This window comes from Protopterus annectens, chromosome 6.part0 (assembly GCF_019279795.1).
Source record: "Protopterus annectens isolate FY-2018-M chromosome 6.part0, PAN1.0, whole genome shotgun sequence".
NCBI classification, from domain to species: Eukaryota; Metazoa; Chordata; order Ceratodontiformes; family Protopteridae; genus Protopterus; species Protopterus annectens.
This window is the reverse complement of record NC_056737.1, coordinates 789,030,691-789,054,322: the sequence shown is the minus strand read 5'-3', so window position 1 is coordinate 789,054,322 and position 23,632 is coordinate 789,030,691. Positions and strand designations below refer to the sequence as shown.

Below are 23,632 nucleotides of genomic sequence, written 5' to 3'. Positions count from 1 at the left end.
AGGAACTTTTTTTCTCTCCAGGTCTCTGCTTGTAAGATCCTATAGCTGATTGTTACTACTGTGTTACTAAAATTTAATAAATTGTTTTCTAGTCCTGATGAGCCTTTCTCCCCGGGTCTCTGCTGAAAATGAGCCAAAAGCTCAGCCTGACTAACCCGGTTAACAAATGTAAAATAAATAATAAATAAGAAGATATTCAAACAACCTTCAGAAGGGATGCCAGCAATAACCTGCTCAACAGTCCAGAGGAAATCAAAGGTAGATGGATGGAGAACAGGACTAAGGAAGATGAAGTCAGGGAAAGCAGCAGGCTCAGATCAGGTCACAGCAGATATGATAAAGAAGCTGGGTGAGATAGGGGAGAAATAGCTCTTGAGGGTACTCATAGCAGGGTGGAGAGAGAGAGAGAGGCATATATCACAGATGACTGGAAAGTAAGCATACTTGTGCTAGTGTCCAAAAACAAAGGGGGACATCCACAACTGAGGGCAGTACGGAGGTATCATTCTCCTGGTACATTGCAGGAAAGTTCTGGAGAGGATGATTGATAAATGGATACAAAGAGTAGTAGAAAGTAAGATGGAAGATGAGCAGTTCGGATTCAGATCAGAATGCAGCACAACTGACTCAATATTTGAAAAGATGCTAAAGACGAGGAAGGAGTCCAAATTGCAATTCCTAGACTTGGAGAAAGCATATGACAAGGTCCCAAGAAAGCTGATTTTGGCAGTCATGTGGTGGTTTGATGTCCCAGAAACATTGGTAGAATTAGTGCAGGCTACGTACAAAGATCCAAAGATTGAAGTACAAACAATGTTCAGTCTCGTAAAGGGATTCCTAGTAGGAGTAGGTGTGCATTAGTGTTCAGCTCTGAGGCCACTATTGCACATACTGGTGCTTGATTACATTAGCAAACAGGTTGGAGGGGACAGATTAAACAAAGCTGCTGTAAGCAAGTGATGTACCATTACAGGCAGGCTCTGAGCAAGAACTTCAGCAAAGGATAGGGGAATGGAATGCAAAACTGAAGGCACATGGTATGAAACTAAGTACAGATAAGACGGTGGTAATGGGGAAATCAGAAGAAATTGAGAATTGAGATAGAAGACAAGATAGTGGAATTGGCTAACAGCTTCAAGTATCTGGGGAGGGGGTGGTTGAAGAGAAGGGAAGTTTGAATTATAAGGTCAAAGCTAAAATCAGAGGGGATGCAGCCAACTGACACAGAGTGTCAGGTGTAGTGTATGACAGAAGAAGCTTAAAAGCAGGGTGTACAGTGGTGTGACCAATGAAGGCAGAGCAGATGAGGAAGCAAGAGATTATGGAAACAAAGTGTCTAAGATGGGTGGTAGGATGCACACTGTAGGACATAAGAGCAGAAGCGAAAGTAGCTCTAGTTGCAGAAAAGATCAAGGAGAACAGATTATGATGGTTTGGGCACATGTGCAGAAAAGCAGAAGACTATCTGATGAAGCAGATTTGGGACAGATAGGAAGAAGGTGAGACAAAATGGGGGGCATCCAGAAAAGAGGTGGATGGATTGTGTGAGAGAAGATCTGCGACAGTCCGGCATGAGTGTCTATGAAGGCAGGATTGTGGCATTGAATCAAGAAAGATGGCGACAGTCAACACGACACCCCAACCCCATGTAGAAAATGGGGAAAAAAGGGGGTTGATGATGATGATGATAACTTGTAAGACTGTTTTATTCATTGATCTTACATCTGCAAGGCTAGTGTCTGAGCTGCAAGTTCTCATGGTAGGATAACCCTATCTTATTTTTCACAAGGACAGAGTTGTGATATGCATTAATCTATTATTCACGCCTAAAGTTGTTTCTGAATTTACCTTGAATCAAGCCAGCAATCTTCCCAATGCTCTATCCTGATCCATAAAACAAGCAAGAAAAGATTCTACATACCTTAGATGTGTACAGGCCGCTCAAGTTCTACCTTGACAGAACAAAGCCCATTAGGAATGCTGAACAGTTGTTTGTCTTCTATATGGGGGATAAGAAAGGTCAACCTGTCTGTAAACAAACTGCTGTACGATGATTGTCCTCTGATGTTTTTTTCTGTTACTCCCACCAGAGTAAATCAAGTCCAGACAAAGTTAAGGCTCACTCAACTAAGGCCTTATTCTCTGCAATGGCATAGTGGAAAAAGTTGGACTCTAGAAGCATTATAGAGGCAACAACTTGGTCCTCTGTTCATACCCTTACAAAGCACTGCAAACTGGATTATTTTTCAGGGTCCAGAGCAGGCTTTGCTAAGACCATTCTGCAGAGGCCGCTAGATCCTTATTGTTCCACCTCCCAGGTAGGGTGAGCTTTGGGAATCTACCCAAAATGCCACTGAAGCCGTGGGAATGCTGAACATAGCACAGTTGTGTAAGTCCTACTTACCATTAACAAGTAAATGTTTGACTTCCTCACTGAAGAAGCTCCTCTTATTTTCTCATTGTAGGCTGTTTTTGGGGCAATACAGCTTCTGTGGGGGGTTTCTTCATTCAGAAGCTGCTGGAAATACTCCTTCTATCTGCCTTTCATGTCCTGTGGACTGGTGAGCAGGTTGTTGCTGGCATCCCTTATGAAGGGTGTCTGACTATCTTCTTTATCTTTCTGTGTTTGCCTTGCAACCTGATATAGTTTCTTGATGCCACTTACTGAGTCACTTTCCAGAAGCTGGTAGAGTGACTCTGATGCCCTATTCTTTGCTATTGCAACTTCTTTCTTAGCTTCTTTGTTAGCCAACCAGTACCCCTTACTAACCTGGTTAGTCTTTTCTGTCTCACTTCTTGCACTCCTTCTTTCTTTTGATGACTTCCTAGACTTCTGCATTCCACCACCATCTTTCCTTATGTACCTTATTTCCATACCTGGAGCTGAGGTTTTGGAAGTCCTGTTTGGTTAGGGTCTTCTTTGAATCAGGCATCAGCTATTATCATGTTTGGCACTCAGGAGAATATGGTTTTCCAGTTTTGCTCAATTCAGCAGAGAAGATTGAAGATGACTGTAGATGTAGTCTCCTTCTTCTGTTAGGAAAGACTCCTGTATGCCTTCCCACTTTTTTCTCAGATCCTTAACTAATAACAAAATTTAGAGAGTGCAAACCAAAGCTCGAGAGCAGTGTGTTGCAGACTGTCAGGTTTTGGTTGTGCAGGAAGCTCTCCCAGTTCTCTGTCTCCATCTTCCCCTCATAGATCCTTTGCTTCTCCCTTGATCTTTCAGCATGACTCTAAGAAGTAATTGAAGCTAAGACAAGGAAGGACTTCCATTTGTCAGGCTTACTCTTCTAAATGAAAGAGGGTCTGTATTTGGGCAAAGAGATATCCTAGGCCTCTTCTGAAAGTATTCAGGTTATTTTGATAAATGCCAGACACTAGTATGATTTGCGAGTTTAGTTATTCCATGGTCAAGGTGATGTTGTTGGGATTTCTGTCTATCATATTCTTGTGGAGGGAAGAACTGTACCTCAGCAGTGGATGGACAAGCTCTACTTAAAAGGTTTTCATCTTCTCTATTTGTCATTGAAGAGCATCTTTCTTCCTTGGGGATTTCATGACTGAAAAGCTTACTCATCCTCTGTTCAGGTCTGCTGATTCGGTGGCTCTGAAATGTATTTCTTGGAAGATAATTATCATGGTAGCCATTATATCTCCTCACTGGTTTGTAGAGCTCCAGACCCGTACTGTTAATGGAATCAAGTCAAGTTCTCAGAATGATCAGGTAGACCTTAGTACCATTTCATATTTGCTGCAAAAAGAGTGGTCAACATCTCCCTGTTTTATTTATGAGGCTGAATGGGGAAGACATAGCCCTTTATATGCTGAAAAGGCATCTCCAGCTCATGCTCTGCTTGAAGAGAGTACAATACTTCGGAAAGTCAGAACAGCTGCTTTGCTCCTTTGGTCTTGGAAGACAGGGACTAAGCAAATTTCTTCTACTAAGTAAGCAAACACCTTCAAGGTGGGCTGGTAAGTACACTGCATTTTGCCATTAATTAGTAAGCCACCCACTGGAAAAAAAGAAAAAGAAAAACAAAACACCCTTTAAAATAGCAAATTAACTAATGAAAACAAATGTCAAATAAACTTTCCTGTTCAAGTTATGTTTATCACTTTTATTTTCCTTTTAAGAGGTATTTAGTTTTTCTTGGATTATGACATTCATTTACACCTCCTCTGGAATTTGAGCTTTTCTGTTAGTGCCTAGTTGAAAACACTGCTGTCAACTGCCACTCAATTAAGGATGTAGGAATTTTGTTTGCTTATTTTAGAAATATCTCCATTGTGAAATATTTGCATTGTGGCTAGCTGGTCATCTGTCCAGGACTCCAACAGTTAGGCATCTTCTGGCACTTTGGCTGTAAAGGATCTAGGCTTGTTTTTTTTTTTTTGGCCCTTGTCTGGCTCCAGCTTCCTTTTTAGTACCTCTTTTGATATTTCACTGTTCTGTCCACTGAGAAAGACTCCTGATACTAGATCTAAGAAGATATATATTCAGCATATCAGTTAATCTGGAGACCTCCAGAGTGAGACCTCTGCCATATTCTAGCATATCACTGTTTGTGTAAGGCCCCTACAACCTATAGATGCTGATGGAGTTCTTTGTAAGTCGGACAAATATATATTTATTTTTAATTATTTACATATTTTATCCAGGTTAGCCTGTTGGGAAAAAGCTAGTTTCAGAAGGGACCTGTGAAGTAAAAATGTTCTTCATATTGATCACTGCTGCAGAAGCCCAAGCTATATGGGTTATATGCTTCATAGGATATAACAGCTGGCCATATTCCAAAGCTCCAGGGCACCTTGCAGACACACAACATGTTAATCAGTTTGAGGGGCAGCTGACTGAAAAGACAGGTTTGAGTGCCTAGACTTTCAGAGCTTTCCTGCTACCAAGAAGAGAGTCTGCTAATGCTGTTACATTGCTGAGCAGGTAAATTCCCTTCTGGGAAAAACCTTCAATATTACTTTTTAAGTAATGTATACTACATTTTTGTGTAAAAAAAAATAAATACTTTTAAGCTAGAAAAACTATTTTCCTTAACTGTCTCATGACTTTTAACTCATTACTTCTAAGTGATACCTCCAGGTGCATCTGCAGTTAACTCCTACTGATGCCTCTAGGCATCAGATATTGCTTGTTCATATCTGCATCAATAATTCAAAACCATGCTATGTGCAAGGTTTTAATAGATTTCTACTCAATGGCAAACTCAACTGCATTAAATGAGAGTACGTTTTGCCTTTTGTGGTAAAGAGTTGTTAAAAGTACTTTTTTGTGGAGAAACTATATTTATTTTACTTTTCTGGGTTGGGGAAAGTGTTTAAATTGCATTTTATTGTGTTTTGCGGGAAAAAAGTTATCTTTTTGCTACTTTCCTGTTTTACCGACTATGGCTGCTAAGCTTCCATGTGAAACAAGCACCTTTTTCAGCTTGACCATGGAACAAACTGCTGGTCCCTTGGCCAAATCTTCTTCTGGCCACAAAAAGAAAAAAGTAAGTCAAGCAGCCTTTGCCATTACAACAGGCTGGTAATTTGCCACACACTGAGGTGGGTAATTCTGCTGTGGCCAAAGATGGTTCTTCAGGCTACTTATATTTTTCTTTGGATCCCTCTGATGTTGGCCATACAGCTACCATGGACTAGAGGTTAACCACATCCTTTGCAAATGTTGTGGTACATTCAGTGGCCAAGGGAGAGCCACTTTTGTCAGTGATGGGAGAAGAGGTTGAGAATGTTTCCCTGCTTAGCCAGAATGTTGTGCCCAAACAAAGGTTCCTCTTTCCCTGAAGAGGTTCATGATTTGGAATCAATAGGGTAATATGAATTGATAGATGCAATATTTTCTTCTCAGGTTTCTGACTCAGATTCTGAAGGGAGGAGAGTGATATCTGCTTTTTGATACTGTTTCTCTGAGGCTACTTCCAAAATGAGCCATTGTTTTTCAGTGGGAGAACACTTTTGTTTCTCAGTCACATAGAAAATATTATGATTTTCTACAAATAGAATTTCCAGAACCCTCACCAATCCCCTATTGCTGTCAGCATTGGAAGATTCATTTGTTATAGCCTGTAGTTTCCCTGACACCCAACATAAGAAAGCACATAGAATTTACAATGTTTTATACAGTAATCCCAGACTTGAGACAGCTTCTATAGTTTTAGTTAATCCAGCTGCTGTTGAACATTTTGCTAATTGTAATCCTCATCCTTCTAATTCTGACAAGGATGGTGAAGCTATTCTTATGTTTGGGGAAAAAAGCTGTATGCTTCTCAAGTTTGATTTTTGAAGTTTTGATTTGTCCGGCTCATATGATAAAGTTTATACTTATTAATTGTGAAAGTATGAGTAATGTTTTGGCTGCAGTTTCCTATTGTGAGGAAAATCTGCCTTGTGGTGTTTAGTTTCTTCTCTTTCTCGGTTCATTACTCATTGTTCGAAGTGTGTTGATGACTGTCAATACTGCTTGCAGGGTTGTTACCGCTGGTACTATTTAGAGGAGGTTTGCCTGGCTGTGCTCTCAGAACCTCCTAGATGTCAAAAATGAATTTTTGAATTCTTCTTTGGATGGAGATTTAGTTTCTGGGCAATCTGCTGCACAGGTTATCAAAAGTGTGATGAGAGAGGTAAGGTGATTCAGGGAACTTCTCAGATTTTTTCAGCCCTCCTTCTGTAAATATTCCAAGTGATTTTCTGATCCCTCATCCAATTTGGGCAGAGTCAGAATAAACAGTCTCAGTAGAATGATGATGATGATGGCACAATTTAAAACTTACTGAGCTAGGGGGAGGTGCACCAGTGCAACAATGATAAGAGGTAGACTCAAAATAAGTGCAAGCAGTATCACTGATAGAGAACACAGAGATCTGACTAAGTGGCGTAATAGCTGAAAATCTGGATTGATATCCATTTGTGGTCCAGTTACATATACCATAACGTGTGTGAGAGAGTCATTAGCTTATTTCACAGTCAGGGTAAGAAAAAGATGACAATTGAGTTTTATATAGAATCTCAAATAATGAAAAAGATGCAGTAGTTCCAATGCCAGATAGTAGCCTTTTCTATGCTGTAGGATGAAGTGCAGTGGGCTTGTCACTGACGTTTGAATAATTCTGTGGTTTATTCCTGAGTAGTGGATCTAAGCTTCTGGTTTGGGATGTACCAAACTAATATAGTGGGGTATCCTGACAAGTCCTGACTATTGCCAAGCTCCACTTTTAGTGCTCATTCATTTTTTTGCACTTTTATCCACTGTTTTGTACATGTGGAGTTTGCACCCCCACAGCTTACATATACAGAGGGGCTTACTTCCTGCAAAAAAATTTAATTTGTGGTTTTCGGATAGTGGCTTTCAGCAGTATGTTTCCAAAATATTTCTGTCAGACTATTTTTGTTCGATGAATCTTCATGAGTCCTGTATTGGCTGGTTATGGTATATGTTTTTTCAGAGCAGATTATGAATAAAGACCAACTGGGTATAGTTCACCGTTTCTTATAGTATTATCCTTCCTAGTGTTTGCAAGGCTTAACACTGGAGGGTGAAGGAAGGAAGGCCTGTAACAAACTTTTCAGCTGTACTTTACATGGCTTTATGCTTCTTGCTATCACACTTGTTGAATTTATCCATGGTCACAGAAATATACAGAGGTTTTGGTAATAATAAGACTTTTGTGATGGCTTATCAAAAGGAGGGTAGAAAATAAGGTCATATCAGTAATGTGTTCTTTGTTTTCTGCTGACTCCCTTGACTGTTAGGTTTATATGCTGTCAGAACCTTATATGCCAATGTATTTCAAATTATAGACTGTTTCAATCAGACTTTATTTCACTACAATACATTTACCAGTTAGTGTATGCCGCGGTGGTACGGTGGTAGCGTTGTTACCTCACAGCAAGGGATTCTCCCATTCGATTCTCGGCTTGGCTTGGGAGTGCCTTCTGTATGGAGTCTGCATGTCCTCCCCACGGTTGGGTAGTGTTCGAAAGACATGCATGCGTAAATGGGTGTGCCTTCGTTGAAGGTTGTGCGTTGAGCTGGCACCTCAGCGTTTCATAAAAAAATCTACTGCCAATCATTAGTGGACTGGAGTTCTGCTGTGGCGACCCCTTACTGGGAAAAAGCCGAAAGACAAACAACAACAATAACATTTACCAGTTAGTATACCAAGTTTATCACTTAATTGTTTATGAAAGACCTCATTTTTCATGTAACAGCAAATTTCTCTGATGCAAACAGATGGCAAAACTTGTCCCAGTCTGTAGTTTGTGCAGCAAGGTGGCTATAGTTTCTGAACAACATAGAAGATGTGGGGTTGTCTGTATACTGTAACAACTGGGCACCATTTGTGTTCTGGTATTCTAGTGAACCCAGGTGAGTGCTTTAGAGGGCTTCTAGATTTAATTTGCAATGTATGGACCAATATTTGCAAGGTAATAAAATGGTATTTTATTCTTGAGGTAGATTTTTATCTTGTGTGTATAACAGGCTGGTTGCAGCCACGAGTGATGTTTGTCAAAAAGTGAGGTATAATTAGCAAGGTCAAATGCCTTTATGAAGTCAATGAGAATAGCTGCAGTTTATCAAAATTTTTGCTATGCGTTTTATGAGTTTGGTTACTGCTGTTTGGGTACCATGAATGGATCCATGTGCAGAAAATTATTTGTGTTATCCATGTATTTTTCCCCTTCACATTTCTATAGGTGCCTGCTCAATGGGTCTGCTAGCTGTACACAATATTGGGGTGAGAGCTAGGTATTTCCAGACTAGTCAAGTGCCATATAGCCCATACATTCATGCCTAGGAAGCTCTATTTGGCTTAAAATTTCCCCCAGTGGTGAAGGTCAGATGATAGAGAGCAGGCTATTTGCATGCCCAGCAAAAAAGCGTATCTGTCCTTCCAGTAGCTGAAAGTAAATTCACTATAGCTGCCTGGTAGGGCAAGGAAGCATGCATGCATGCTCACAAGTACCTCCTGTTTCTCTGGCTGAGCTGGGAGGTCCCTTCCACATGCAGCACTCCCACCATTAGGTATCATGAGATCTGCAGGTATAACAGCCTCCCTCACCTAGGATGAATGAGCTGGCATTGGCTGGTCAAGCTCATCATCCTTTGCTTGGTTTCTCAGATACCTTTGTCCCTAATTGAACATGTTACCTGGGCTGCAGTCATAGCTTCATTCTTCTTCACCATTGGCCAGACTATCAATGCACCATTTTTTTTTCCTCTTCTGCTCACTCAAAACAAATTGGTGGGCAGTGGGACTAATTATGCTCTGTCATGATGCCATGATTTATAATAGTAGGGAGAGCATTTGCTCATGCGTGTGGAAACTAAAGTGAAACAACTGGAAGTGCAGGAGAAAAAGTTACCTACAGTCAACCAACTGCAGAGGACCTCCTCATGATGACTAATATGGTATACATCTATTATATTTCAATACCTACATTTTCTTAAGCCCTTTTGTTAAATGAATCACTAATAATGAACTAATTGACTAGACCATCCCTTCAGTCCTGATCTGCTGAGCTTCTGAACACATCATTAAAATGTGTTTTGGAACAGCTTCTATTACATACTGTGTGTGTAAATGTTGTAATAGTTTTCCAGTTATGTGCAGATAATTAATCCTGATAGCTGAAAATGTTAATTAGCTGTTAGATTTTTAGTATTTTCTACTTAACCTTTTCCAAGTAAAATACAATGGAATTTTTTAACAAAAAGACTGATAAGTCATTCACTTAAATTTATTTTTAAGGAACAAGCAAGAAAAAATGTGCATGATCTCCTTGAAGTGGAAACCATTGAAGTTAGCAAACTTCGTTTCAAATGTTCAAATCTACCTCATGAGTTCTGTAAGGAAATAGAAGGTAATTTCTTGATTTTAAGTTTGTTTAGTTCTTCAGTAGTATAACACTGATGATGAGCTAAAAAGTAAAAGTAGTGTTTGTACATAACAGGATGTGGTAATGTCTAGAAAGCCTGACAAAAAGAAAGCTTAAAAATGTAATTCCATGCACTAATAGAACCATTTTTCACAATTTGGTAACCACGTAGTACCTTTCCATTCCATGGTAATCTAACAGCTATTTGCAGACATACAGGCATCTCAGTGACCTTACTTTAAATAAACTGAAATGTATCCACCCACTGGAATCTCTTATGGTGTTTGCTATAGGAGTCAAAGTAACTACATCCATAGGAACTACCATTCTATGACTCACACATACTGCACTGTCTCGGTCTTCTTCTGCATCTTATTTCAAGATACTGAGCACATCCTGGCTCAGGAGAGAGTAAAATCCAATAATCTTGGCTCCATTGCACATTTGGATATCATTGGCAGTGATATGAGAGTCGGAATATTACATATCAATTGGTTGCAAAATGTGGAATTACAGGCCTTTTCACTATTAATTGGAGGCAGCAGATGGGGTTATACCACTGTTCTTTAGATATTATTTATTAAGATACTTGGTTGGATCTTGTAATCTGTACTTAGGGCTTGTAAAAGAGATGTTCTCACCAAAGGTGTCTGTATATTAATGCAGCCATAAAGTAAATATTACAGCAGTTTATCTTGCGCAGCAATTATTTTATTTTCAAGTCAGAGTAATTGGGAAGCAGGCAAAAATTAGCTCTCTGGAATAGGGAAAAATGTCAGTGTCATAGCTAAGGACTGTAAAGTTAGAGGACTTGTATGTGCGGATATGTCGTTATATCAAAGGAGGACACAATAACAACCTTGTGTGCAGCCGAAACATTCCACTGAATCTAGAGGCAGTCAGGTAGTGGCTGCAGGTGCAGAGCATGCAGCAAAGCAGCTTAGTCCATTCCCAGATAAACTCAGCACCAAGTTCGAGTTAAAGAAACTGGAGTTGGAGGTGAAACATCTGGAGTTAAGGCAACACAGAGAATAAAACAACTTGATGTGAAGAGATCAACTGGAGCATGATGAAAGGGAAAAGCAGCACCAACTTGAGAGGCTCCTCCATTGTTAAAGGTAAATGAATAATGGAAGGGGAAATGGAACAAAGCTTTGATGTTAAGATTAGTACCAAATTATTTATTCAGTATAAAAAGGGTCTTGATTTTCATACTTTTGTTTAGGCACTTGCAAGAGTGTATAATCAATATCTAACTGACCAAAGGCAGTGGGTAAAGTCTATAAATCCTCTTCCTACTGATAAGACAATGCATGTGGATTATAATAAAATAAATATTGCTTTTTTGAATGTTTAAACTGACTCCTGAAGCTAATAGAAATAAATTCTGAGAAGCACAGAAGAAAGGCAGACCACAGTGTGAGTATATTGCAGAAGTAATAATTTACTTTCATAGATCAGTGAGTGGATTTTACATCACTACATTTGAAATGCTAGGAGACCTTTTTGTGAGGGAACAAGCACATGCTACTTTGCATAAGGATGAAGCAAGCATACAGTACTCTGGATAAGCACATGATAATCTGGTTAACAGATATGCAGTATAACATAGCTGAGGAAATGGGGAAAAGCAGTATACTGTGTCTATCCAGTAAGGCACAACTGCATAAGAAGAGAGGACTCAGTACTGCACATGGGAATAAGGGAGCCCATGGGGGAAGTCTAAACCTTTACACCTGGTTGCATAGGGAAAGGAGAAAACATTGGTTAAAGCAGATGATAAAATCTCATAGTAAAATGTTTCTAGTGTCACCAAAGTGGACATGTACAGTCTAGATGTCCACAGCAGCAGGTTTTTAAACAAAAGTCATGTGAAGGAGCTAATGAATGTAGCAGCATGTATACCAGGTTATCTTGAAAGTGGAAGTAGTTCACATTATCATAAGGGCATCCACGTAGAGGGTGGAGAAACTTTTGCTAAGAGGAATACCACACTAGATATAACTAATGATAAGCCTGCAGTTGCTAGACAGAAGCATTATCTGCCTGGGCATTCCACTCCAGTTAGTATCATTAAGACATCCATTTTTATGTGCCACTGGTCAGGGTTCATTTTGACTGGGAAGGGGGGTATAGGGAGATGATCAAGTGGTAGTATTTGAAAATATCCCATCATGTGCTGTGTCAGGAAATTACTTTGATAACGCAACAACTTGTGTACATGTAGGGAATCATGGAAGAAATGTAGCAGGGAAGACACCTAGCCAGTGTCCATACCTCAGTAGATGCTGGAAATGTGTCCAATTTAGAAATAAAGTAAAGTGTTAGTGATAAGCCTGAACCAGCGCGATGTCTGGTGAATGAGGCTGGACTCATTTTAAAAGAAGTTATTTTAAATCTGAGACACAGTGGTCAGAAAAGTACTGAACTTATCTTAAAAGGAGAATTGACCACAAAAAGAAAGTTAAGGCAGGCACATCTCTTGGATTTCTGTTAACAAAACATGAGGGAAATGGCCAAAGAAGCTTCTAATCCTTAGGGTAGAAGCAGTCTAGGGAATTCAGAGATGGCTGCACACTGATAAACAGCTTAATTTCAGCTCCCTCTTTGTGATAAATGAAACTGATAAATAAGGGCTATTCTGTCAGCTTGAGTAAAATTCAGTTACTGGCTAGTAAGTACACTGTCTGGATACCAGCAAAGAAGAAATGTAGAGCACCTGAAAGGAAATCAGTTAGAAAAGGTGAAGGGAAACAGTGACTGGAAAGAATCCTACAGCTGTTCAGCAAACCACAGTACAAGATTCAGCTTTGGTACAAGAGATTGCTTCCAGTAATTTAGAGGAAAAATCAAATGTACGCAGAGCTGATTAAAACAAATGAAACACTGAAGAAGTGCATCAACTTGAATAAAAGGCTGGAAAAAAATAGAAGAAGCTTTAACTAGCTATTCAGATAAATTGCTAAAACTGCAAAAATCTGAGGCTGAAATGAAGGATAGTATGGCAGAGTATGCAACTTTTCAAGAACAGGTGTTTCAAAAATGGTAGACTTGGAAGATAGAGCTCAGAGAGAAAATCTAAGATTTTCTGCTGTAAGAGAAACTGGAAATAACAGACAATATTAATTTTATAAAAGCACAAATAAGCATCTGGACTGGTTTTCCACATCAAGATTTGTTAATTGAAAGAGCACATCGAGTGTATGATCCAAACCTGGAGATGAGAAAGCAGCCAAGACCTGTATTATAAAGATGCAGTCATACCAGCAGAGGGAGTTGATCCTGACAAAACTGTGTCAGAAGGAAAAAGTATTAAAAATTGAAGACAACAGAGTGCTTGTGGAAAATAATTCACTGTATACCAAGCAGCAGAGAAGCAAATTTATCCCAGAAATCCTGGACTGTTGAGAGACAGGTGAGAGATTCAAGCTGCTGTATCCAGCTGTCTTCAGAATATTTTTTTCCTGGAGGATTAAATACTTTTTTTGATGCAGAACAGGATAAGGAGGAAATAACAAAAGGTTACTTGACAAAATGAGCTAGTAAACAGGAGGAGACTTTGATTCTCATTCTTCTGACAATAAAGTTCATAGATAACCTTTCACAGAGAAGCTTTTTCCAGTGCTCCAAAGGAAAATGCTTGAGACAGAAAAAAATATTGGCTAGAATAATCAGGAATACTTTAGACTTGAACCAGAGTCTGGTATTGGGAGATGGAGAGGAACAGGCAGAAGACCAGCAGCACTGAAATTAGTGAATAAATGTGAGATTATAAAGCATAAGTCACATTTGTGAAATATGGCTTTGCAAGAAAAAGTGACTGAGAAAGATTTAACTTTTTTTTACTTCTTTAAACTTGTGGGTGTACTGTAAAGCTTATACTCTATGTTATGTCACTAATGTTTACACACCACCAAAAGGAAAAAAGTAACTGTAAGTTAAACAATTTTTCTTAATTGTATTTGTATAAATCATTTCATGATATAAACTGCATGTTGTATGGTAAAATCTTGTGTGTAGTATATATATGTTCATAGGTGTGTACTAAGCTAACGGTCCTGGAGCCTATATAAGCCTAGCCTAAAAAGATTCCCTAGCATCATGCTGCCCAAAGTTAGTTCCCAGTGCCCCTGTCAAGCAAGGCCACTGAAGTGATCCCTGGGGTGAACTTCTATTGCTCACCCACTCGTCAAGATTTCCCTTAAAGAGGGCCAGTGAAGTGCTCTGCTTGACATGAATGGGAAGTTTGTTCCAGAGTATGGGAAGTCTCTGGGTTAGGAACAGGGGTATTTTAAATGCTGGGAGCTAAGGGAGGGTCTTTTCAGTCACTGTATGTGATAAAGATATTAAAGTAGACAGGTACTTTTGCATTTGTAAGAAATCTAGGCATTGCAGTGTAATAAGAGAAGAAAGACTAGACAAAAACAAGTTAAGTTAATATGCTGTGATCTTCAGCTGTTGGGGTGGGGATGGGGTGTAAAAGTATACTGATTGTATTATATGTAGAGTTGAGATGTTTTCTCATATTTTTGCAACGATGAATGCCTGGATTAATGCCCATGGTTTAGTCTATAAACAAGTGTTTTTGTAAGTAAGTTGGCTTGAAAAATAAGACAAAATTATGAAAACCATGAGAGGTGCAATGTTTCTTACATGTGCAATAATATTACCCTCTTTTTCACCATTAGAAAATGTTTAGTAGGCATCAAGAATATGCATCTGAGAGCAGTTGTACATTCTGTTCTTTCCTGAGTGAAATTGACAAAGATTCCTTCATGAAGCTGTAGAGTTGTTAGCTGTTTTTCTCGCATTGCTGGCTATGTTTCCATGACAATGAGCTGTCTACAGGTGCAAACAGTTGTTCTTGAGCGTTCATTGTTGAATGAAATGCAAAATGTAAAGGTTCAAGGGCAAGCAGTTCAGTGAAAAGTAAAGCTTGAAATGATTAGAAGTGAACAAGAGATAGCAGCTTTCAAACAACCTTTATACTTTAATAAATTTAATAAAACAGTGTATAATTTAGTTTTATTTAAAGATAGACATTGCACTTTTTCGTAGGGCTAAAAGTTAATGTTTTCTGAAAGCACACACATCTGGGAGAGGAATAGGGATACAAAATGAACAGACACCAGTCAGTGTAAGTGGGAGCACAGACTGTAACTTGCTTTAGCATCAGTAAACTTAATTTTAGGTTAGGTAATGCCTGTGGGTGCAGCTAGAGATTTGGGGCAATTCCTCCTATATGGAAGGTTACACTTCAGTTTGAAGATGTACATAGTTTTGCGTGTTGGTTTTAAGTTAATGGGTTATAGAGGTATTCTGAAAATGTATTAATTTTTTAAGTGTTTTCATTAAAACAAAAGGTCTTGAAAAATGTGGCATAAGTTCAAATGGAGGTGACAAGAAACAACTATGCAAAAGATCAGCCTGCCAAACATTACTGTGTGCATGTAACACAAACATTGGAAATACACATTCAAAACTGTCATGTACAATAGGTAGAAACAATTAACTTCTTATCATAATGGCTACACTATTCATATTATCTTGAAATACAATTAATCTTACAAGTATAAACAAAAAGGAAATAGTATTGAATTGCAGTAATATAATTATACAAATTGCTAGAGAAGTTCCAATAGTGATCAAAGAGGGAAATAATAATGGTAGATTTCTTATAGTAAGGGGTTATTGGCAAGGGAAGAGGATTATGCTGGCATTTATTTATATTCCAACAAATACTGCTATTATAGAACGTAAGAAAATTTTTGATGAAATAATCAGCTTTCAGCAGGGAATATTACTTATGTATGGAGACTAGAACTTGATTTGCAGCAGTAAGGATGTATCTGTTGGACATAGAAAAGGAAACATAACAAAAGTGGGTAGAGTTATTAAGAAGTTTATAAAGATATTTGGTATGGAAGACGTGAATTCAGTGGTAGGAACTTGGAGAGAATTTACATATTATTCTCCAAGGTCTAATAACTGGGCTACTCTAGGTAGAAATGATATTTCGCAGAAACCTGTGCATTTAAATGAAAGCCTTGGTGCACATCAAATAACTATTTCGGATCATGCAGCAGTAAAAATTAAGATAAAAATGCAGGGTAATTATGTAAAAATGAGACACTGACCACTTCCCACCTACCTGTTATAAGGAGAGGAATTTATGGTATGGGTAGTGGAAGTTATTCAAGACTTATTAGGGAAGATAGAAATTTTTTCAGAAGTTCTAGCTAATGAGTGGGAAAATGAGAATGGAGTTTAAAATAGGATAGAAATATAAGAGAAAGAGATATGGTTAAGAAGTTCTACAAATTCAGACACAGAAGAGTTGCAGCTACACAGTGCTAGAGAAAAAGTAAGGGAGTATCTGGATAATATGTAGAAGTGTAGTAAGACTGTGGTTAAGCAACTATCTTTTATAAGTCCTGAGCACAAAAACATTTAAAGCAATGACTTGGGGAACAGAACGTGGAAAGGGTTGTTTCCAAACTTAGGGAACATATAACAAAAAAAATAGCCAGAGATCCTACAGAGGTATTAGTGATATTTTGGAAATTTTACAAAAAATTGCAAAAGCAGAGAAATGAGGAAATCAAGAAAAAGCTCAAATAGAAGTATTTCTGGAAGATTTAATCATGCTAAGGTTAGAGGCAGATGAGGCTCAACATTTAACAGTTAAGATAGGAGGAGATGAGATAAAAACAGTGTTGTATAATTAATCTGCAGGAAAGTCTTCAGTAGCAGATGGTATTCCTGTGGAAGTTTAGAAGGTAGGAGGGAAGAAAGTGTTAAAGATCTGGAAGGTTTTGTTTAACAGTATTTTTAAAAGCAGGGGAAACACCAACATCTTGAAAGAAACTGTGGTGGCTTTACTATCAAAATATGGTAAAGACTAATTAGACTCAGCTTCATATAGACCCATTTCAATTTTAAACCATGATTATAACGTGTTTATGTCTATACTAGTTAAAAGAATGGCAAAGGTGTCACCAAAATTATCACATATGAATTAGTATGGTGTTGTGGAAGGTAGGGAAACATGTGACAACATTAATAGAACAGTTACGATCCAGAGGGAAGCAATATGTAAATAAATACTACTAGTGATTGTTGAATGCTTTCTCTGCATAGACATCCACTGAGTAATATGGGATTTTAAGAGCAGGGCAGTGGAAGCATTTGTATTCCTTGAAACAATAATAATGGAACCATTGACAAAGCAAATAAGGGACTCAGTAATTCACGGATTTAATTGGTCTGGTAATCAAGAAAAGTTGGCTTTATTTGCAGATGATATTATTTTGTACCTGATGTTGTTCTTCTTCTTTCGGCTTTTCCCGGTTAAGGGTCACCACAGTGGAACTCCAGTCCACTAATGATTGGCAGTAGATTTTAATGGTACTGGGGTGCCAGCTCGATGCCCAATCTTCAACGAAGGCATGCCCATTCACGCATGTCTTTCGAATGTCACTCAACCGTGGGGAGGACATGCAGACTCCACACAGAAGGCGCTCCAGCCGAGAATCGAATGGGAGAACCTCTTGCTGTGAGGCGACAATGCTACCACTGCACCACCGTACCTGATAAATCCATAAAAGAACATTTCAGAATTGTGGAACATTTTGAGACAGTTTCAAGTCTTTACGGGATATATAATTAATGAAGATAGCTTTCAAAATGGCTACACACTGATCAACAGCTTAACTTTATCTCCATCTCTCCCAGTGTGAAAACAGAAACTGGGAAACAACAGCCACTGATATGGTCATCTTGAGTAAAATTCAGTTATTGGCTACTAAGTACACTGCCTGGATGCCTGCAAAGTAAAAAAAAAAAAAAAACTTTGAGAGAATGAAAGAAAACACTGACTGGGAAGAATCCTGCAGCTGTTCAGTAAAAAGCTATTCAAGTGCCACCTTTGGTCCAAAATGTGACGTCCAGTAATTTAGAGGAAAAAATGTATTCAAATGTGCTTAGAGATTATTAAAATAAATGAAATACTGAAGAGATATATCTGCTCAAATAAAGGCTGAAAAAAATGGAAGAAACCTTAAACAGATATTCAAATGAGCTGATAAAACTGCAAAAATCAGAGGTCAAAATGAAGAAAAAGTTGGCTAAGTGTGAGACTGCTCAAGAAGAAATGTTTCAAAAATGATGGAATTAAAGGACAGAATACGGGTCTGTATTAGATTATCGAAGTTTCAGAACTTTGAACACCATATGATCGAAGTACTGAAACTTCGAAAATCTAAAAATAAAAAACATAAAAAAACAAAAGTAACTGCTGTAATCAGGAGGGCAAGCCCCCCCCCACACCCCCCGCTACTTAAATATACCAACTCTGAGATCGAGCTACAGTGTAGCAAAGGGAAATCTTCCCTTTCCACACCATACTCCATTGAAGTGTGATCTTGGAGTTGGTATATTTAAGTAGCGGGGGGTGTGTGTGGGGAGTGCAGGGGGGCTTGCCCCCTTCTTAAACAAGTTACTTTTGTTTTTTTTGTTTGTTTATTTTTTTATTTTTTTTTTTAGATTTTTCAAAGTTTCAGTACTTCGATCATATGGTGTCGACCATATGGTGTTCGATGTTCTGAAATTTCGATAATCTAATATAGACCCCAGAATACATACGAAAAATCTGACATTTTCTGCTGTATCAAAGAAACTAGAAGGAAGACACTGTATTAATTTTATGAAGGCACACATAAGCTACTGGGCTGGTATTTCGCAGCTGCTAACTGAAAGGACACATCTTGTCTATGATCCAAATATAACCATGTGAAATCAGCCAAGATCTTTATTAGTAAAAATAAAGACCTACAAGCAGAAAGAATTTATCCTGACAAAACTGTGACAAAGGAGCAAAATATTAAAAGGTGGAAACAGTACAGTGTTTAGGGAAAAAGATTATTCACTGTACATCAGGCAGAAGAGGAATTCTGTTAATCAGGGAATGTCAAGAGGCAGATGTGAGATTCAAGCTGTTGTATCCAGCTATCTTCAGAATGTTTTTTCCTGGAGAGTAAAAGTCTTTTTTGATCAAGAACAGGCTAAGGAGGAATGCAAAAGTTTGTTCAACAAAAAATGAGCCATCAAGCAAAAAGGGATTCTGCTTCTCATTCTTCTTGTAATAAAGCACACAGGGGGACTTTGTCAGTGAACCTTTTCCACTCTTCCAAAGGAAAATGCTTGAGAGACAGAAAAAGCACAGGAGTTGACCAGAAGAATCAGGAGTACCATGGAAATGAACCAGAATATGGAGATGGGAGATGTAGATGAAGACCAAGAAGACCAGCAACATGGAAATTTGTGAATAAATGTGACACTACAAATTATCAATCACATTTGTGAAATACGGCTGTATAAACATAAATGGAAAGACTAGACTTTTGTTGACTTTGTTAAACTTGTGAGGAACTGGGAAGCATTTGCCACATTTCATATCATTAATGTTTGGAAGGACTCTGAGAGGAAGGGAAGAAGGAAAACACTAAGTGTAAGTAAAACATCTTTTCTTAACAGTATTTGTTTGAAACTTTTCACAGTATAAATTGCATATTTTATTGTAAAGTATTTTTAGCTGTTTTTGTGTATGAGAATGTTATTAAAGTAAACAGATGCATTTTTTCTTGTTCCTACTGTTCATTTTTGGGATTACATTGCAAAAAGAGAAGAGATACTAGATAAAACATGTTCAAGTTAATCGACTGTAATCTTGGGTTGTGAGGTGGGGGGTGTAAAAGTACACAGATCATAATATATGTAGAGCTGATATGTTTTCCCTTACTTTTGAATAAGTGAATATCTGGGTTAAGATTCTTGGCTTAAACTAATAATAAATTTAAAAAATATTGCCACCAAGTCCAGAGCAAATCCAGATACTCTCACGAATAAAAATCAAACAGTAAAAAAATCTAAGAATATCAGGAACACATGGTAGGCAGGAAAAGCTGATATAAATCTTTAATGCATTGCACAGGAATAAGCGCTTTCACGGTAAATCCTACATCCGCTTCATCATTATTCCTGTGCATTGCATTAAAGATTTATATCAGCTTTTCCTGCCTATTGTGTGTTTCTGATACTCTTAGATTCTTTTACTAATAATACATTTTAAGTGGAAACAAGTAAATATGAGCACACTGAATATAATTAGAGGTTTTCCTTTAGCAATAAGTGTTTTAGCTTGTCTTTCAGACTGCAGTAGAGGACTACATTTTTATTTTTTCTTGCACTTTGCATGGAGGCAAGGTGATAATAGGGCAATAAAAGAATGACCACTGGTTTCTTCAACACTAAAAGTTAATAATTTCTGACAATATGTAAGTAGTTTTCACATCTGGGAGGAAGACTAAAGATAAAAAACAACAGCCACTAATTAGTGTAAGTAGAACTACAGGCAATAACATGCATCTTAGCATGGATAACCTCAACTTCTGCTTAATTAGACCCTGTGTTAGCAGCTGTCTATTTAGTACAAATGTTCCTATTAGGAGTGTTAAATGTCATTATATGGAAAATCTCCATAATCATGTGTGTTTGTATTAAGTTAATGGGTTTTGGAGGTGATTTGGGGGGATTTTTGTTTTTTGTTTCGTTTTGTTTTTTTTGGTAGGGTTGTGGGTTTTTATTAAAACAAAAAGTCTTGTAAAATGTGACATAGGTTCCACTGTTGATGATTAGAAAAACTGTATAAAGGATTAGCCTGCCAAACATTAATGGGTGCAAGTATCACAAAAGCTGGAAATAGACAATTAAAAACTCTGTCATATATAATAGGTGAGAATAATGACATCTTACCTTAATGGCATCACTTTTCATATTATCTTGGAATGTGAATGGTCTCACAGATACAGACAAAAAAGGAAGAGTATTTAATTATATTAAGACATGCAGAGTGCAAATAGCATTGCCACAGGATACACATTTGGAAAGAACTGAACATGTGAATTTGATAAAAGGATTTCAGTATGGATATTCTGCAGAATATCAGGGCCATAGGAAATGAGGAGTAATTATATTCATTGCTAGAGGGAAAAAATAATAATTACAGATTTGTAGTAGTAAGGCGCTACTGGTAGGGGATGAGGATTACACTGGCATGTATTTGTATCTCACCTAAAGTTGCTATTTTAAGTGTAGACATTTTTGGAAGAACTAATCAGCTTTCAGCAGGGAATATTATTTATAGGTGGGAAATGGAATTTGATTTGCAACAGTGAGGATGTATGTGGGGGCCTAGAAGGGAAAATATAGCAAAAGAGGGTATTTGGTATGAAGCACATGAATTCAATAGTAGGAACTCAGAGAGAATTTTCAAATTATTCTCCAGGGTGCAATAAATGGGATAGATTTGGCAGAAATTTTATTTCACAGGAACATATCCATATAATTGAGAACTTTGATACACATCTAGTAACTATTTCAAATCATGCTCTAGTTAGTACTAAGAAAAAATACAAGTAAAGATGGGACACTGGAGCTTCCCCACCTACCTAAGACAAAGTTAATGAATGGGTAGTGAAAATTAATCGAGAGTTACAAAGGAAGATAGAAATATCTGCAAAAGGTATAGCTAGTTAGTGGGATAAAAGAAAAGTGGATTTTAGGATAGGGTAGAAATAAAAGAAAAAAAGAGATATGGTTAAGAAGTAAGAATTATTTAGAGGGGCTAACAAAGGTTAAAATTTTGCAAAAGAATGGGAATCTCACAGAACAAGAAGAGGTGCAATTTAAGAGTGCTAAAGAGAAAATAAGGGAGTGCCTGGATAGTATGCATGAGTTTAGAAAGACTGCTGTTAAGCAACTGCTTTTTGATAATTCCTCCAGAGGACAAAAGCTTTTTCACAACAACTTAGGCAACAGAAAGGAGAAAGGGTTGTTGCCAAATTTAAGGAGCCTATAAACAAGAAAAGTAACCAGAGATCCTGTAGAGGTATTAGAGATATTTTGGAAATTTTATAAAAAATTGTATAAAGCCAAGAAGTGAGGAAATCGAGAAAAAACATAAATTAATTTTTTTACGGAAGACTTAAATATGCCAAGGTTAGACATAGATGAAGCTCAATAATTAAGATAGGAGGAAATGACATAGAAATGGTGATGTATAACCAATCTACAGGAAAGGTTCCAGGAATAGATGGTATTCTGCTAGAAGTTTGGAAGCTAGGAGGAAAGAAAGTGATGAAGATATGGAAGTTTTTTCTTTAACAGTATTACAAAAGGGAGGCATCAACATGCTGGAAGCTGTGATGCCTGTAATACCTAAAGATGGTAAAAACCCATCTGATCCAGCTTCATATAAGCCCATTTCAATTTTAAACTATAATTTTAAAATGCTTATGTATGTAATGGCTAAAAGAATAGCAAAGATGATGCCAGCACTGATAGATATGCACCAGTGTGGTTTTGTGAAGGGGAGGCAAATATCTGACAACAATAACAGAATAATGATGATCCCATGAGAAGCAGAATGTAAAAAAATACCACTGTTATTGGTGGGTCTTGACAGAGGGAAAACATTTGGAAGAGCAAGTTGGGATTTTATCAGTAGGGTAATGGAAGCATTTGCATTTCTTAATACAATAATAAACTTAATCAGAAAGCTATATAAGAGATCAGAGGTGAGTATCTATGTGGTAGGGTTCCTCTATAAATTATGTCTGTACAGAGGAACCAGGCAGGGATGTCCTCTTTTCACTTTGCTGTGCATTACATGTAGAACAATAGGCAAAGAAAATAAGGGACTCAGAAATTCAAGGATATAATTGGTATAGTGTTCAAGAAAAGTTGGCTTTATTTGGAAATTATATTATTTCATATGTGTTGGAACCAGAAAAGGACATATCAGTGTTGTGGAGTATTCTGAGACAGTTTTTTTTTCAGGATGTAAAATTAATGAAAGTAAAACAAACAGAACTGGTCCAGCAATACCCATATTTATGGGGAAATGATAAAAGGAAGTATTTAGGAATATGTATTAAAAAGGATTCAGTCATGACAGCTACAGATATGTGGGAAAAGAATAAACGAAAGATAATACAAAAACTGGGAAAGTGGAAGCTCTTGCCTATGGATATGGATAGCAAGATACAAGTAGTAAAAATGTTTTTAGTCCCTTTAGTTTTGTACACAGGTCAGGCATATTTCAATCACCCAGAGGAGATATTGTGGATAGTAATTACTGGAGGAGGGCAAGAGTCAAATGGGATAAGGTAATCCTTCCAATAGAACAAGGAGGTTCAGGATTAACTGGTATGAATAGATATTTTACGGCTACACAATTAAGGCTGTTATACATAACACATGGAGAAAGCTACAATTCAGAGTGGAAAGGGATAATGTTGTAGCAGGGGAGAAATTCAAGAAATAAAGAAAGAATCAGATTTTGCACACAGATCGTTAAGGAGAATAACAACAGTCATATAGAATATTATATTCGTAAAGCAGCAGAACCTATACTAAGAACTAGGCCAACATGGAAATGGAGAAAGGAGATTCTGCGGGTGTATATCAGATTGTCAAAGTTTAATACTTCAAATCACTAAAGATCGAACTTGCCCCCCCCCGTCTTACACCCTTTTGTTTGTCTTTTTGTCTTTTAAAAATATTTTTATAGGAATTCAATCACTAAAGTTCGATCTTTAGTGATTAAAAGTATTAAAACTTCAACAATCTGATATAGACCCGATTCTGCTAAGTATGACTGCAATTAGGGGTACAGAAA

At 37.6% G+C, this 23,632-nt stretch overlaps 1 protein-coding gene across 1 annotated transcript in view; it reads left to right on the top strand.

The window, feature by feature from the left end:
• LOC122803896 (coiled-coil domain-containing protein 175-like) overlaps positions 1-23,632 on the top strand; it is a 306,823-nt gene that overhangs the window by 63,291 nt on the left and 219,900 nt on the right. Inside the window, exon 2 of the mRNA XM_044073580.1 lies at positions 9,768-9,879. Coding sequence (XP_043929515.1) covers positions 9,768-9,879 — 112 coding nt within the window. The remainder of the gene's footprint in view (positions 1-9,767; positions 9,880-23,632) is intronic.